Source organism: Sebastes umbrosus, chromosome 8, assembly GCF_015220745.1.
Source record: "Sebastes umbrosus isolate fSebUmb1 chromosome 8, fSebUmb1.pri, whole genome shotgun sequence".
NCBI classification, from domain to species: Eukaryota; Metazoa; Chordata; class Actinopteri; order Perciformes; family Sebastidae; genus Sebastes; species Sebastes umbrosus.
In genome coordinates, this window is record NC_051276.1 from 16,653,471 (window position 1) to 16,670,510 (window position 17,040).

Consider the following 17,040-nt stretch of genomic DNA (forward strand, 5'->3'; position numbering starts at 1 on the left):
AATCTGGTGAACATAAATCAAAACTATCTACATACCACTTTTAAGTTATTTGATTGAACGAACCCTTTAACAAGGAACTTTTATTTTGAAGGCGAGAATGTGTAGCATTGGTGAGTGTAAACAGTGCTGGGCTAACTTCCGCTAACCTCAGGTAAGATTGCATACATTTCCATTTTTCCTTACATCTGTGAAAGCTCATACATTTGACATGCTGAGGATTCAATGTTGTTCAAGGAGTTATCTGTGTAAATTGGCTAAAATTGATTGTTGATAATGACATGGATATAGAAATGCCTCGTGACTGTTGACTTGCAACATTGTTGCAGAGTTGTTGTGATTGTTGCAGAGCTGACTGGGGTCACTTCAGGTTGCAGCTGGACACAATATATAAACACTCACAGCTAAGTTAACAGTCAGGTTGCAACGTGTTGCCTGTATTAACCCAGACTATAAATCAAACCCAAACTAATAACTGGTAACATTAAACTAATATCTGCACAGGACAGCTGAGTGGGATGAACTTTGACCCACTTTGGTGATCTCCAGTCTGTTGATGGACATTTTTGAATTATTCTTAATTAACTTGAAATAATGTGCTTTTATGTGATACGGAGTAGATGTCACTTAAACCGGGTAACGTTACGGTAGCTAACTACATATTTAAAATAAATATATTATATATTATATAGCTATATATATATATATATATATATATATATATATATAAAATATTTTTGACATTTTGTATATTCAAAACAGAAATATATACTGTATACATAATATATATGATTATTTATATATATAAAATAAAATATATTTTTGACATTTTGTATATTCAAAACAGAAATATATACTGTATATATAATATATATTATTATTTATATATATAAAATAAAATATATTTTTGACATTTTGTATATTCAAAACAGAAATATATACTGTATATATAATATATATTATTATTTATATATATAAAATAAAATATATTTTTGACATTTTGTATATTCAAAACTGTTTTGAATATACAAAATGTCATAAAAACATTTTACAAATATGGCTTCACAAGAGCCAGCTAGTCAATGCATGTGTGACTGCTTTCTCTGACAGTAGCTCATTCAGAGAAAAAGTTATTTGTGGCTTTTCAAAGAGTGTTTATGATTACTGACTGAAATCAATGGATGTGATAGTTTTGAAGTTCATTATTTGAGAAATGTCTGTTTATGTTGAAAATATTCTATTGCAGAAAAGGATTACTAAAATATAATCTATTTATAACAGCACTATGTTGGTGAACAAAAACTTTGTATTTGTGTTTATATTAGTATTTTATGTTAAATATTATATTTTGGATTCAATATAATCCTGTAAATTGCTGAATGAATTAAACCCAGCAATATTTCTTTCCTTACTGTCTTCACACAGTTACTTGATCTGTCTGCACTGTGCTGATACTCTGTTCTCAGACTGCAGGTCTTGAGCCATGTCGGTATGCTCAGCCCTACTGAACCGCCGTGTAGCTGGAGGCTGCTGCAGGGTGTTGTGTGGTGTTCCTCCACCGTTCGTCCACATCAGATCAGCCAGTGTAGCTGAGTCGGGCACAAGAAGATCTGATGAAGAACAACTCTGGCAGGAAGCAGGGTACCTGCCGTTCTCCAGAGCCAAGATAGGATCTTTCTTTCAGCAAAGGCCAGTGCTGAAGAACCCATTTCTAGAGGATGCCTTGCTCAGAGGATACCTGAGAAGACACCTGCCCCAGGAGGTGGGAGCACAGCTGTGCCTTCAGCTGCTGTTGGAAATATACTATACATAAGCTGAGGTCTTGTTCATAATCTATGTGTCCATGTTCACAGGCAGCTTCCTCAGACTTGTGTGCATTTGGAGAGCGCGTGGCAAATGAGGTGGATGGATGGGGCCGTGAGTGTGAGGTTACTCCTCCACAGTTGGTGCACTTTGACCCCTGGGGTCGCAGAGTTGACCACATCATGACCTCCCCGGCCTGGAAACGCATGAAAGACCTGTCGGCACAGGAAGGACTGGTTGCCATCGGATATGAGAAGTCATTTGGAGAGTGGAGGTTAGGAGACTGTTGTACTTCCTTTTTCGGTTTAGCTCATATGTAATTTTCAGTTCCATAAACATTTTTGGCAGTTTCTAATAGGATAAGCTGTTCTAAATGAGAAAGTGTAATTGTGTGTGTGTGTTCCAGTCGTGTGTACCAAATGAGCAAGTTGTACATCTTCTCTCCCTCGTCTGGTCTCTACACCTGTCCTCTGGCCATGACTGATGGAGCTGCTAAAGTCATCCAGGTGTGTCAGAAAAATGGAGCCGTGGTATCGAGGTCACTCGCTCAAACCAATCGCGAGCCGAGCGTGGCCACAGCTTTTCAGCAAGAGAGATTCATAGCTGTCAATCATGATGTCTCTGCCCCTTTTTATAGTATCAAATAACTAATTATAACAAAACTTACAAAAAAATGATAAGAACTACCGAAAATGACAGAAACCATCTTTGGGAAAAATTTACTTTTTTTACTTAACATGGAGGAGGTGGGCTTTATGACCTATACTGCAGCCAGCCAGCTGGGGGCGATCAAGATGTTTTGGCTTCACTCTTGGGGAGCTGTCATGTTGTCCATCTTTATATACAGTCTATGTCTTAGACCAACACCATTATTTCGGTGGCTAAAAACTAATGTAAACAAGAAGCTTGTTTTTCATGTTGTTTTTACAAGAGCTCATGTGCATGACAGAGACAGTAATGTGGCGAGAGTGGAGTAGGATGAAGTGAAAGATCCTTATCCTTAGCTATATCCGAAATTCAGTCCAAAATTAGACTGCAGCTGGAATAAGCTTGTAAAAGCTTGTAAACATAGTGAGTGATTATCTGCCTGTGTATGTGAAGTCTATAGGTGTTTCATGGCCAGTAGATGAAGCCTACAGTCGTTTGACCACCCGTCAGCCTGAGCGTTTCTGGACATCTGGACAGTGGATGACGGAAAGACAGGGAGGATCTGACGTGGGTCAGTAGTGACACTCACAGTCGTCTTACATGATCCAGTATCAATGTCAGCCTTCAGATTAAAGGTTACAGTACAACAGTGGCCACTGTCTGTATTTGAAAGAGCTTGTGACAATTGTTTAGATTTCATAAAGAAAAACTCCAGAAAGTGTCATTAAATGTTAGACTATCCAGTTATGTCCCAGTGATACTTAATTGTTGTTACTTGAATTATCTGTTGAGGAAATTAGATTAAATGCTCATCCAGTTTCTTTTGTGCAGAACAAGACTTGATTATTGTAATGCATTATGAGTTGCATCTCCTCAGCCAGTGGCACAGAGACGGTGGCTGTTCCCCAGACAGACGGTTCATACAAACTACACGGCTTCAAGTGGTTCACCTCTGCTACGGACGCAGACATGACTTTCACACTGGCCAGGGTGCAGGACCGAACAGGAGCAACCACACCGGTACTGCTGACATCCTCTAACACCAGTCATCACTCCTCTTGAATGACTTACAAAGTGATGTCATTGCACTGTATGTGTGCTTGTCTCTGTCCCACAGGGCAGCAGGGGTTTGTCTTTGTTCTACGCAGAGGTGAATAGAGATGAGGATGGCCGGCTGAAGGGTGTAGAGGTTCAGAGACTGAAGGACAAGCTGGGCACAAGACAGATGCCGACTGCTGAGTTACTGCTGGACGGCCTGCCGGCACACAGGGTCAGTTACACATGGTCACTTATTAAAGAGGACCTATTATGCTAATTTTCAGCTGCATACTTGTATTTTGGGTTTCTACTAGAACGTGTTTACATGCTTTAATGTTCAAAAAACGCTTTATTTTTCCTCATACCTGCTGTGCCACAGCACCTCTTTTCACCCTCTGTCTGAAACGCGTCTTGTCCTGAAAAGCTCAGTCTGCTCTGATTGGTCAACCTAACCAAACTTTTCAGACTCAGCTCCGCTTTAACTAGCTTTGTTTAAGGGTGTGCTAAAGTAGCCGCTAGGCAAAGTGTGTTACTTGGTGACATCACCATGTTATGGAAGAAAAGGCAGTACTTCAAGCGAGGCGTTTAAGTCAGTTCAAGATCAGTGTTTCTGTGGTGGAGAGTAACTCCATTTGAACTTGGGCTTTGTAACTTTGCAGACCTTTTACATGCACAGAAAATATATGACACACTAAAGGAACGGGAAAAAGCCCAAAGCATAATCGCACCCCTTTAAAGTAATGATAAACTGTAGATTCCCTCTCTGGTCTATGCACATATGATTAATGCCAGTGAAGCCACGTTGTTGATACTAAAGTGCATTTTTTTTACTTGTGATTTAATCTTTCTGTTGAGACAATGCCAGCTGATTCTTTTGACATTAAATTAATCTTTATTCCCACAGTTCTCAGAGGAAGGGAGAGGTGTGGCCTCCATAGCTAACATGCTGACTATAACCAGGATACACAACAGCGTCTGTGCAGCAGCTGCAATGAGAAGGCAGGATACATACTGCTCATACTACCGTGCTGAATCCTCCTGCACTCATTTCTTAAAACATGCTATAAATAAGCTGATTAATAATATGTGTGTGTTCACAGGGTGGTCCAGTTAGCCCGTGACTATGCCACTCACCGCACTGCCTTTGGAAAGCTTCTTAAAGACCACCCGCTGCACATACAGACTCTCGCTAGGATGGAGGTGAGCTTGCAGGGGGCTGACAGACTATACAAACTCTATACAAAGTTTCCCATCATGCCTCAGCCATGCTTCCTTCTGCCATGGATAGGTGGAGACTCGTGGAGCGTTCCTTCTGGTGATGGATGTGTGTCGTCTGTTGGGCCGAGAGGAAAGCGGCATGGCGACCCAGCTTGATGCACACCTGCTGCGTCTGCTCACTCCTGTGGTCAAACTGTACACTGGGAAGCAGGTGACCGGCTTGTACAAATGTGTTTGTAACCTCTCTGTTTTGATAGCAACCTTACTGTCTTGGTTTTGTTTTGTGTCAGGCGGTGGCTGTGGTGTCGGAGGGTTTGGAAAGCTTCGGTGGACAGGGCTACATCGAGGATACAGGGTTGCCTGGACTACTTCGCGATGCACAGGTAAGGTCAATACATAAATATCAACAGTATTTTACAGTTTTTGCAATATTGAAGCTTTCCTGTCTCTTTCTCTTGCAGGTGTTGAGTATATGGGAAGGTACAACAAATGTTCTGTCTCTGGACGTGCTGCGCTGTGTGGCTCGTAGCTCAGGAATGGTTCTTCACGCTTATTTCACCCATGCCAAGGTACAGGGTCATGGAATGAGCTTGTCAAACGAGTTCAGTAACTAATCTATGAGAGAGAGGAACAGGAATGTGATGTGCACTTGTTTTCTTCTCTTTTTAGTCCCTGCTTGCAGGTGCATCGAGTGTTTCCACATTGGCCCCGGCGGTGAAAGCAGTAGATGGTGCTCTCTCTGAACTGGAGGACTTTGTTCAGGTAGCAGCTACGAAAGCACCTGGATACCTGGAACTAGCAGCCAGAGACTTGGCATACAGCCTGGCTCGCATCTACATAGGTAGGTATCACAATCACAAACAAAAGAGTACATCACCAATTTAGCACTGCACTCCTCTAACATTGACGGACACTCGATAAACAGTAAAAAATGAAAACTAAATCAAAATCTATGCAGCAAAACCAGAGATATCGTCTTTTTTATTCCATTCTTTCTTCTTCCCTGTCAAAACCTGGCGCCTACATTACCCACAATGCAACTCCACTACTAACAGTTTGGTCAGAGATTTGTGAATGTAATGCTAGTGGATGCTAATTTACCCTTAAGCTGTAAGCCTCAAGCAGAGATGAGGAGCAGGCTACAGAGGTCTGATACACTCACTTCTTTTTGTCTCCACAACCCCAGATTCTTTAAATGTTCAAACTTGTAGTCTCAAGACTCAAGTGACATCACTTGAGGCAATTTATTAGACTTCACACAGCTCCCACTGGAGCCACAAAAAGGCTTTATACAACTTTTTTCCTCATATGCAGTAGTACTCCCCAAGACCTGTAAACAGACTTTGATATGTAAAATTGGTGGTGTTCCCCTTTAACTATCTGGATGTTAACAGGTGCCCTTCTCATTGACCATGCATGTTGGAAAGGAGCCTCTTCATCTGACACCTATGCAGCTCTCAGGTAAAAAAAAAAGAAAAGAAAATTAAAAGAAAGTTAAATTCATCCTTCTTTCAGGTTAAAAAAATACTTTTCATTTTCCTTTATCAGGTGGTGTGAACACGACTTGTGTCCTGTGGCGACTAAACAGGCGAGAGGCTGCTATGATCTCAGCACAGCACCACTCGATGCTGCACTGGTGTATGACCAGCCGATCCAAGGCTGAAGGTTCACTGACCATGGATTAACCTCTTTGATTCTGCAGCAGATCTAGTTATTGTATCCCACATTTTATTTAATATTGTAGAGTGAGACTATGTTTTATTGAAAAAAACTAAACCCCACTTCTGTATAAGCACAGCAATCAAACTGAAAATTGATTTTCTAATACAATGACCTCCTGTCTAATGTGATTTTGGTATTTTTGATATTTACTTCTATATATAAAGTATCTGCAATATATATTTTTATCTGCAATACATATGGAAATATAGATTCACATTTTTGCAGTATACAAATGATTTTTGAAGCCTGGATGTGTGAAGTGGATATTTTAAATATGTCCCCAGGTTTTTCACATTCAAAGTCATGACTCCTCTCATAGTTATTAGACTTTTGAGGCGAGAGTCAGCAAAGATAAACAGACCACAAATTATCTAGATCAGGTCAGAAAGCAAGAGGGAGTTTTACATAAAGTACATGCTGCCTTCAGAACTGTTGGAAAAATTGAACGTGTGAACTCCTAATCTATTTTTTTTTAATAGTTTTTGGAGTTTGCAGTTTTGCACAATTTATACACCAGCTAATTATTTTAAACAACACTAGGATTAATTATCTTGTATGTTTAGTGTATCACTGGGTTTTATTGTTGCCAAACTATATCTGAAATGAAATGAGGGCAAAGCATGCATAACAATGCTACCAAGTGATTCACAGTAGCCCTTTTGGAAATCATTTCAGAAATATAAATTAAATAAATACATTAATAAAGAATATGTAAAACATACACTCGATTTACGTTTTTTTCTTCTTATATTTTATATTTCAATATCGTTGAACTTGAAGTTTCCGAGGAGTCCTTGAAGGCAGCACACACGTCTGGTGGGAAAAACAGTAGGTGGGGTTTCAGACTCTGCTGTGTACACAATGTACACGGACATTGAATCTGGTCGGACAGCACCTAAAAGAGGCTCAAAGAAACACATCATAGATGTTAAAGTGAAGCTGCAACAACGAGGTGTGTTTTAAGCTTGTTTCAGGTCTGAATTGCAGGAGTAAAACAACCCAAACCACAGTCCAGTAGAGCAGCATGGACTTGGCTGCAGGATAAAGTGGATCATGTGTTGTGCTGTTTACCTGTCGGTTCTGCTGCTGCTGGTGTCCAATCACCAGCAGGTCACCTCGGGTTCCCATGTCTTCAGCAAACAGCCTGGAGACGGATTACTAGCTGGGCTGTCTTCAACAAACACCTCACTAACGATGTTTCAAAGCAGCAACGATGAGGTCAGTGACATTTGATTTGACTACCAAAATATTAACATCATTTATCATTTATGTGAATTTCTTTTTTGGAAATTTGGTTCTGTGTGTGTGTGTGTGTGTTTGTGCTGACTGGTTTTGATATTTGTGCCCATGTTTCTGTCTGAAGCTGTCAGGTTTGTCAGCAGGTTTTTCCAGCTGTCACATGATTAGTATAGAGACTACAGTCATGAATGAAGTTCAACTGCTTTGTTAAATAAGAACACGTGCATGTTCACATCTGGGCAGATGTCAAGATTCTCCAGATACAGGATAGTAGAAGTGTATTGTTTTATTTGTTTAATTATTTTGCACAATTTAAGACTAAACAACATAACAAAAAATAAATGAATAATATACAGTGCAGGAAGAGACAAAAAAAAAACCCACTGGGCTTATCTGAAGCCTCCACCTAGAGACAAGATTAATATAAAGAAATAATATGACTACATAATAGTGATAACAAACAATTAGAACAAGATATATATAATAACAATAACAATACAGTAAATATATCAAAAAAGACAAATGTGTGTGTGTGTGTGTGTGGAAGTGTGTGGTTAGTGTTTGTGAGGAGGATATTGATTTAAATATCTATAAAGACTTCTGGGCAATCGTAAACAAACAACATTGTGAGTGGGGAAAAATAAAAAACATAAAAACAGATACATGGAGAAAAGCAATTACAAAACAGCATTTGAATGACCCTTTAAGTGACTTTTGAAACATTTGACAGATGAACAGTTTTTTGATAGATGTATGCTGAGGGAGATGCACAGTGTGATAGTGTGACTGAAGATAATGGAACTATTTCCTACTTTGCACTCCTCCAGATGAAGGTCTATAATATGTTAAAATAAATCCAGTATCAATATAACAAATAATAAGAAATTAATGTAATAGACCTTATCAAGACTGGATTACCAACCAGTGGATTTACAATGGGGCTCGGGGTGCACTGTGTAGCAGTTGGTTTGTGGGAATTTGATTAACTGCAAATTAGTTTTGGGAATACACACCACTAAAGCACAACATAAGCTAACTCATATATTTCTTTGTGTGTGTGTTCAGTGTGACCTTGTGATGAACCTCAGCGCTGCAGACCGCTGTGCGTTTGTGAAGAACACGCCAGACTGTAACATGGAAGATGGCTTCATCAACTACCTCCATTTGGCCTTCTGTCTGCTGTCACCCAACCTCACACCTCTCACCATCACTCTCTGTGTAAGACCTGTGTGTGCGTGTGTGTGTGTTTGGGTGTGGACAGCGTGAAACTGCAGCTCAGCACCAGCTGATCATTTGAGGAAGATGACTTCTGTGGGAGAACCAGGGATTATAAAATTTCTGTTTTACCACTCAGTCATTTCACTCCTTGCTGAATAATGGATTGTACAACTTCCTTAAATGCCCTCTTTGCAACACAACAAGTGAAACTGTCGCACTGAAAATAGCATTAAGCACATGGTTGGAAGGTAAAAAGTACAAGTGAGATTTTGCTGAATCTACAAAGGAAAATCTGCCAGTGTAAAATATAAATGGTCTTCGTCACAGATTAGGAACAATGAGATCAGTGTAATCCCACAAGGCCATGTTTAACAGGGTCAACTTGTTCAACCTAATAACAACATTTGTCTGAGTACGACTCAAGCAGCACTTCTATCTTCTCTGAATTGTGTTAAGAAAACTTCACAGACCGTTACTTTCTTCTGCTTCTCCACAGATGATATGGCTGCTCTTTTTGTTCGTCATTCTCGGACTCGCAGCGTCTAAATTGTAAGTTTCTCTCGTGTGTCAATATGTGCATCCCAAAAGTTCCCTTTTATGTGTGTCATGCCAGCAAGCCTAAATCATTCATTTTCATTGATTCGTTTCAGCTAATGTCACGCCATGTTTACAAGCCCACATGTGCAGACTACACCCACACACATTCGTGCCATCAGTGTGGTCAGCTTAGTAGTCACATGAAGAAGAGTCACATGACTGTAGAGCATTTTTCATCATTGTTTCACTTGAGTTGTAAGATTGTGAGATTTCCTCAAAGGAAGGACAGTTTGTTCTGCTCTTTTACCCTCCCCCCTTTTCACAGACTGAACACAAGTGCACTACAGTACTACTACTCTACGCTACTAATACGCAATACAATAGTAGCTGAATGGTAAAGAAGCTGCTGTGTCTTTAAAATGAAACACATTTCTTATAAGCATACTCATTTCTTCTTTTTGTCTGTTTCTCCCCAGTTTCTGTCCCAACCTGTCAGCCATCTCTACCAGTCTGCACCTGACTCACAACGTGGCTGTATCCTTTATCTACATCCACTCTACTTCCCCCAACAGTTCTCACTTCATTAGTATTTATGTACAATCAGTACAAAGCAGTCAGACTGATGAGTCACCAATACAGTTCCTCTCTCAGGCTGATTTTTGCGGTTTCTTTCTCTACTTGTTACTTTGTTGATGTTGTCACATTTTTTTTTGTGAAGAATATTTTCCTTGACTGGTTATTTTTGCTGAGGGTGTGACGTTTCTGGCTCTTGGTAATGGAGCTCCAGACGTCTTCAGTGCCATGGCGGCTTTCTCCCACCCACACACCGCTGGGCTGGCTGTCGGAGCATTGTTTGGTAGGCACAGTCTCACTCATACACACCATAAACAACTCAAGCTTTTTAATATGAAAACCTGGTTGGCCTTTCTCCTACGTATGCGTTTATCTCTGTCTCCCTCCCTCCGTACACAGGAGCTGGTATATTTGTCACCACAGTAGTTGCAGGCAGCGTGGCGCTGGTCAAGCCTTTCGCTGTGGCCTCCCGTCCATTTCTGCGTGACGTCATCTTCTACATGGGGGCAGTGTTTTGGACTTTCGTCATGTTGTACAAAGGAACCACGACATTGGGAGAAACACTGGGTACACACACACACACACACACACACACACACACATACACATATATATATACATATTAAGGCTGTCAATCGGTAATAAAATACAATATTTAATCACAATTAATTGCATGATTGTCCATGATTAATCGTGATTAATCGCACATTTTTTTATTGGTTGAAAATGTACCTTAAAAAGAGATTTGTCGAGTATTTAATACTCTTATCAACATGGGAGTGGGAAAATATGCTGCTCTATGCAAATGTATGTACATGTATATATTTGTTATTTGAAATCAGTTAACAACACAAAGCAATGACATAAAAGCATAAAAATATGCTCAAATTATAACGTGGTAAACTGCAGCCCAACAGGCAACAACAACAGTCAGTGTGTCAGTGTGCTGACTTGAGTATGACTTGCCCCAAACTGCATGTGATTATCATAAAGTGGGCATGTCTGTAAAGGGGAGACTAGTGGGTACCCATAGAACCCATTTTCATTCACATATCTTGAGGTCAGAGGTCAAGGGACCCCTTTGAAAATGACCATGACCTCTTTTCCTCACCAAAATTTTGCATAATTATTTGCATTGTATATTGGTGAATAAACAAGTCAATTTGTACAATTAGGATTTATTCTTCTTAACAATGATATAACACATGTAACATACTTCTGTGGTGTTTGTAGACTTTACACCCTCAGCTCTGCACATCCTTGTTTGTTTTAGTTACCCATTAACAGAAAATTATAAATCTAAAATCTTTATATATATATTTTTTTATCAATCTTGCACATATCCCTTTGATTTCTATCACTTACAAAATCTGAACAGCCTTTTTTATTTACTTAGAAATGTAGAAGATTTTGCAGCTGCAGGGTGGTGTGTGTGTGTGTGTGTGTGTGTGTGTGTGTGTGTGTGTGTGTGTGTGTGTGTGTGTGTGTGTGTGTGTGTGTGTGTGTGTGTGTGTGTGTGTGTGTGTGTGTGTGTGTGTGTGTGTGTGTGTGTGTGTGTGTGTGTGTGTGTGTGTGTGTGTGTGTGTGTGTGTGTGTGTGTGTGTGTGTGTGTGTGTGTGTGTGTGTGTGTGTGTGTCTGAGCGCTTTCTTGTTCTGGTGCCAACATTTATGGCCCAAAGCTGCAATCTCAGCTATTTTCTGACCAAAAACAATCCCAGAATGCAGTTCACAGAGTCACACAGCCATACTTTTCTGTGAATCACCCACTCTCCGGTGGCACATTTTTAGACATTTCCACACAAACAGTACTGTTTACTGTAGGACTGCATATATAATACACTGTGTATGTAGAAAGTTTCAAGAGCAGTTTTACTCCAAGCTCTCATATACTTTTACGCACACTGTGACATTTTTAGCTTCACTTTGCATCATTTCCCTTTTCCAGGGTACCTGGGTCTCTATGTGGTGTATGTATTGACTGTTATTATCAGCGCGTACATCTACAACCGGCAGAAACATTCGATGAACTCCAGTGTCCGGAGCTCCGCACATATTCCAGGTTAGAAACACAAATATATATATACACACACAGACAAATAAAAAAATGTTTCCATAATTGCCAGTGATGATATTTTTTGTCTGTGCAGAAGAGTTTCACTCGTCCGACTCGTCTGATGATGACGTTCCCTACCTAAATGGAGCAACAATCCAACAGGACTATGGTAGGAATACAGCACCTTTCTATTAATCACAATATAAGTTAATATACACCTGGGCCCTCATTTATAAAACTCTGGAGAGTTCACACTAAATGTTTGCACACGTATAAATTACAAAATGTATGTACGCCAAAAAATACTCTGATTTGTAAAACCGGGTGTAAGCCTGCCAGTGCTGATCACTAGATCTTTAGGTGACTCAACTGAGAGGAAGACAAAGACAAGGATTTTTTTTTACACAGAATTCAAGGTACTTGTTCGTGAGGTGGTCCCTGAAAACGTCCTCCTAATTCTTCCATTCACGTAATTCCTAAATCTGAAATCCTATCTTAACTCAGTTAAGGATGACATTTAGGATTTTTGGTATTACATAAGCATGTTTCCTAACTGCATTTAGGAAAAATCCTATCTTATCTTAGCTATTGCAGAACCGTCCTAACTAAGGGATTTCCCAAGCTAGGAACCCTAAGTTAGGACGGCATAGACCCTGTCCTAAATTCAAAATAACTTCCCAAAATGGCAGCAGCTCTGTTGTGAGGTCTGTATGGCAATGACACTGGAGATAAGGAACAACATAAACACCAAAATACAATGATTAAAAGGCTACTAAAACTGTATGATGATGTTTTAAATTTACTGGACCATGTATTAATGGTTATATATTGACTGCAAGACAATAAAAAATATGGGGTTTCCTCTCCCCCCACTGACACTATTAGTGCCTCCGACTCCTCGTAGCTGAAATTGAAGGCCTGTCTTTTTTTGTCCATGATGGCAAACTAGCTAGCCAGTAACAAGTGAGAGCCGTTGATATTTTGGCTTGTCCATCTCAAGTAGCCTACCGGTACAATCTGTACATCAAAGATGATGCAGGCATGACAGGGACGAGTTCCAATTGAATATTCAAATTTAGGATATTTTTCTGTAATGAGGCCCTAAGACCATAACATGAATATGTGTGTGTGTGTGTTTCAGAGTCAGAGTACAGGCCACTTCTGCCTTACTCTGAGTCCACGAGTCAGATCCTGATGAGCTCTCTGAACCCAGTGGACAGCAGGAAGTGGAGGAGGAAACCATGGAGCTGGAGAGTCCTCAAAATACTGAAGGTGTGTGTGTGTGTGTGTGTGTGTGTGTGTGTGTGTGTGTGTGTGATGGTAGACAGATTCAAGAGGGTGGTGGAAAAGGTGCAATGTCTGAATTAATCTGGTTGGTACACCAAGTCTGTGACACCGCCACCAATGTAAGGGGAGAAATGTGGGCATTAACTATGGAGGGTTTCATAGCCTCCCACAAGTCACCACTGTCAGTGGTAAGGAGGCGTGGCCCAGGGAAACAAAGGGAAAGAGAATTGTTTCGGGGAGGGATTTTTTTGGTTTTGTTTGTGAGGGTAGACAGAGGAGTAAGGTGGGTGCCAGGCAGCCTTCTGGTGAAAATAAACACATTTAGATCCTTTTATGGTGGTACCTCAACCAACTGAGGACAGTAGGGAAACCAGCGTGGAATGAGGACCATAAACATTGAGCAACAAACAAGCCAAGGCTGGATTATTTCTTTCCCAACCCGACATCTGGTGGGCATTTTGCATTTTGAAGGAAAAGTTAACAGTTATGTTTCCTCTGAGTATTTCCGTTGGTGGGGTTAGGAGGGATTTAAAGGCAACCTAAATTATGTTTCAGTTCCTCTCTTAACCAGGTGTTAGTACCACAGTAGCCCTTGAACTTTTTTTGTATCTAGGCTTAAAATTAAAGCTGATTGTTATAAGTCAAAGGAGTGAAAAAGCTATTTAAAACTCTCCTGCACCCATCAGACACCCCTGGAGTTCCTGCTACTGCTCTGCATCCCGGTGGTCGACCCCGATAAAGAAGACAGGAACTGGAGACGCCCACTGAACTGCCTTCATCTGATCACTGCTCCTCTGGTGTGTGTGCTCACCTTTCAATCTGGAATATGTAAGTGCAGCATGACCTTCTGTAGCAGCCATAATCAGATTAAATATATGCAATTTTTTTAATCTCCATCTTTTTAATCCTTAACCAATGTCTAGATGTAGATTATAAAATCCATGGGCAGTTTCCCCTCTGGCTGCTGATGCTTCTGCTGGGACTTTTCCTGTCTGGTATTGTCTTCTGCACCACCACTAATGACCGTCCTCCCAAATATCATCCAGTAAGTATTTGTGGAGGTTAAAAAGTATATACAGGATATGCACTTTTTTGGGCAGGAAGTGCCACCTTCAGGTCTGGTACACATATCCAAGGACCATGCATGTCTTTACAAAATTTCATGGCAATCCATCCCATAGTTGTTGAGATATTTCAGTCTAACCCAAAGTGTTTGACTCCCTACAAAAAAAAATACTGTATTTATTCATCATTATAATCACTACTCCAATAACATGTGTTACTACCAGATTTGATTAATGTAGTGTTTTGTTCATGCTGCTTGCAATTCTAAGTTTGTCTTTTCCCCTCTCCAGGTGTTTGCTCTGTTGGGCTTCGTGGTGAGTGCAGTGTTGATCAGCGCAGCTGCCTCTGAAGTGGTCAGTCTTCTGCACATGCTGGGTGTGGTGCTGAGTCTCAGCAACACCGTGCTGGGGCTGACTCTGTTGGCCTGGGGGAACAGCATAGGAGGTAATATTTGTGAACCTAATATTTTTCTTCCAAAACATATACAACTAAAGACGGTCTTGCGACTGACGCGATGCTTTCATTTTGATTTTATGTCATAGTAAAGTATAGTATAGTATGTCGAAATAAATAAAAGTCATAGTATAGTTTGTCAAAAAAAGGCATGGTATAGTATGTTGAAATGTTTTTTAAAAAAAAGTAATAGCATGGTATGTCGACATTTTTTTAGAAAGTCATAGTATAGTATGTCGAAAAAATAGTCATTGTAAAGCATGTTGAAAAAAAAGTCATAGCATGTATAGCGAAAAAATAAGTCGTAGTATAGTATGTCGAAAAAGTCAGTATAATATATCTAAAAATTAGAAAAGTCATTGTATAGTATGTTGGAAAAAAGTCAAAGTGTAGTATGTTGAATTTTTTAAAAAAAGTCTTAGCATAGTATTTCAAAAAAATAAAGTCATTGTAAAGCATGTTGAAAAAAAGTTATAGCGTAGTATGTAAAAAAAAGTCATAGTAAAGTCATAAGTCATAGTATGGTATGTTGAAAATACAGTATATGCTTGTAATTGAAATCCTGAGCACATCATTTGTATGCATCTCTCTTTTTCAGACTGTTTTTCTGACATCACCATCGCCCGGCAGGGTTACCCACGGATGGCCATATCTGCCTGCTTTGGAGGCATCATTTTCAGTATCCTTATTCTTATGAGAGCATGTGGGTATAGAAACATAACTTATGGAGATGTATAACAGTGGCTGTTTATGAGTCGTCCTTGACTGTATTTCCTTCAGACATGCTGTTTGGAGTGGGTTTAGGATGTCTGGTGCAGATGGTTCAAACACACTCCTATGTGCAGGTAATCTTCTCCTCAAACACACAGATAAGAGTTTATAATTATAATTCTGGTTAAACGTTCAGAGAAATACAGAAGTTGCAGATACATGACTGGAACCCATGAACAGGATGCATCTTTGTCTTTTCCTCCTTCTCAGTTTGAACTGGAGGGTTTGCTGACGTGGATTCTTGCAGGATCTCTGGGTTTGTCTTTGGTCCTGTCCTTCGTCATTGTTCCACTGAGCGGGTTCCACTTGGGTCGGACCTACGGGATCTTCCTCCTCATCTTCTATGCCCTCTTCCTTCTCATTGCACTGCTCACAGAGTTTGGCAAGATCCACATGTCGATCTGACTCTCAAGCCAGTCTGAAATGAGGGACGTCCTCTCGTAATGCAAAATGACACACTGGAACAGAATTACACCCTCTTCTACGCATAATATTGATGCACTATTTATACAAGAATCAACAGTACTTGTGTACTTGCCTTCTACCCAGAGCCATCTGAAAACAAGCAGGTAAATGAATGACAAACTGAGACTTCTCTGCTCAGGGAGAGCTGAACCTTATCACACTGTGCCTTTATTCAAGTTCTTGTTTGTGCTGACTGGTGCTGTGATGGCACTTTGTGAGTTCATAGGGAAAACACAGTTTGTAGAAATGTATACTTTAAAACATTATGAATGTACTGTAAATCAAAATGTTAAAGTGACCTTGTACAAAGCTGCTTTTGGGGCATTAAATCATTTTTGGTTTGGTATTTGTGTTTTAACAGGTCGTAGTAACGGTATGCTGGTCTGTGTTAAATGATACATTGTAAGTAAATAAGCAGTTACCAGCAGTATGATAGTACAGCAAAAATACATAAATGCACTTGACAATTCGAACAGTTTATTAAATCCCTTCTTAACTAACTGAAATACATTACAGAATAAGAAGTTATATAAAAGTAAAATACTTTGAGTCTTTTTCAGACATTAGTTAGGAGATACAACGTAATTGTTTGTTGGGTTGAGCTAAAAGGAGTGTAAGTATTTATACTTTTGGTCTTTAGATAAATGTCTGTTAATACTGATCAGAAGAGCCATTCAACTAAGGCATCGGGTTTAAGTACATGATTTACAAGAGGTCACAAAAGGCCTACAGCAGTATATGTACACAACATACTGTAGTAGTACAGGTTCCCTGGTAATATTGGCTGCAGTCTTTGAAAAGGCCAATAGAGGGCAACTCTCCCGCTTCACTGGTCGATCAACAGACCTGCACTGAGGTCTTTCTGTCTGTACTGACAGCTCTGGGAAGGAGTCATCATTAACTCGTCTCACTCACGTCAGTCCAAAAGGCCCCGGACTCGTTTCCCTCTGTGG

General features: G+C 40.0%; 2 protein-coding genes across 4 annotated transcripts; both read left to right on the plus strand.

The window, feature by feature from the left end:
• Nucleotides 1–38: 38 nt before the first annotated feature.
• On the plus strand, nt 39–7,147 carry LOC119493399 (acyl-CoA dehydrogenase family member 11-like). Of its 2 annotated transcripts, XM_037778648.1 has the most exons (15): nt 39–151; nt 1,464–1,759; nt 1,851–2,074; nt 2,207–2,306; nt 2,902–3,019; nt 3,326–3,468; nt 3,566–3,718; nt 4,391–4,485; nt 4,587–4,686; nt 4,775–4,915; nt 4,995–5,087; nt 5,166–5,273; nt 5,374–5,545; nt 6,099–6,165; nt 6,253–6,367. In XM_037778648.1, exons 2-15 carry the CDS (start codon nt 1,481–1,483, stop codon nt 6,365–6,367), a joined length of 1,908 nt encoding a protein of 635 aa, XP_037634576.1. In that variant the 5' UTR covers nt 39–151; nt 1,464–1,480. The 2 variants fall into 2 exon arrangements, with proteins under 2 accessions (XP_037634576.1, XP_037634575.1); XM_037778647.1 differs by lacking the exon at nt 39–151 and having other exon boundaries at nt 1,481–1,759; nt 6,253–7,147.
• Nucleotides 7,148–7,260: 113 nt separating this feature from the next.
• On the plus strand, nt 7,261–16,433 carry slc8b1 (solute carrier family 8 member B1). 2 transcript variants are annotated; one of them, XM_037778651.1, is made up of 15 exons: nt 7,261–7,644; nt 8,731–8,883; nt 9,380–9,432; nt 9,897–9,954; nt 10,171–10,276; nt 10,393–10,560; nt 11,939–12,052; nt 12,144–12,215; nt 13,188–13,318; nt 14,020–14,161; nt 14,257–14,378; nt 14,689–14,842; nt 15,450–15,530; nt 15,632–15,696; nt 15,833–16,433. In XM_037778651.1, the coding sequence occupies exons 1-15, from the start codon at nt 7,480–7,482 to the stop codon at nt 16,025–16,027; spliced, it is 1,779 nt and encodes a 592-aa protein (XP_037634579.1). In that variant the 5' UTR covers nt 7,261–7,479; the 3' UTR covers nt 16,028–16,433. The 2 variants fall into 2 exon arrangements, with proteins under 2 accessions (XP_037634579.1, XP_037634577.1); XM_037778649.1 differs by having other exon boundaries at nt 7,262–7,644; nt 12,141–12,215.
• Nucleotides 16,434–17,040: the final 607 nt, after the last annotated feature.

Excerpts from the sequence above, each read along its gene's own strand:
- LOC119493399 (XM_037778648.1), top strand. The coding sequence starts at position 1,481 with ATGTCGGTATGCTCAGCCCTACTGAACCGCCGTGTAGCTGGAGGCTGC. Across the intron at positions 3,719-4,390 it reads ACGGCCTGCCGGCACACAGG|TTCTCAGAGGAAGGGAGAGG; the intron begins GTCAGTTACACA and ends TTATTCCCACAG. Across the intron at positions 4,916-4,994 it reads AACTGTACACTGGGAAGCAG|GCGGTGGCTGTGGTGTCGGA; the intron begins GTGACCGGCTTG and ends GTTTTGTGTCAG.
- slc8b1 (XM_037778649.1), top strand. The coding sequence starts at position 7,480 with ATGTGTTGTGCTGTTTACCTGTCGGTTCTGCTGCTGCTGGTGTCCAAT. Across the intron at positions 7,645-8,730 it reads TTCAAAGCAGCAACGATGAG|TGTGACCTTGTGATGAACCT; the intron begins GTCAGTGACATT and ends GTGTGTGTTCAG. Across the intron at positions 14,162-14,256 it reads CACCTTTCAATCTGGAATAT|ATGTAGATTATAAAATCCAT; the intron begins GTAAGTGCAGCA and ends ACCAATGTCTAG.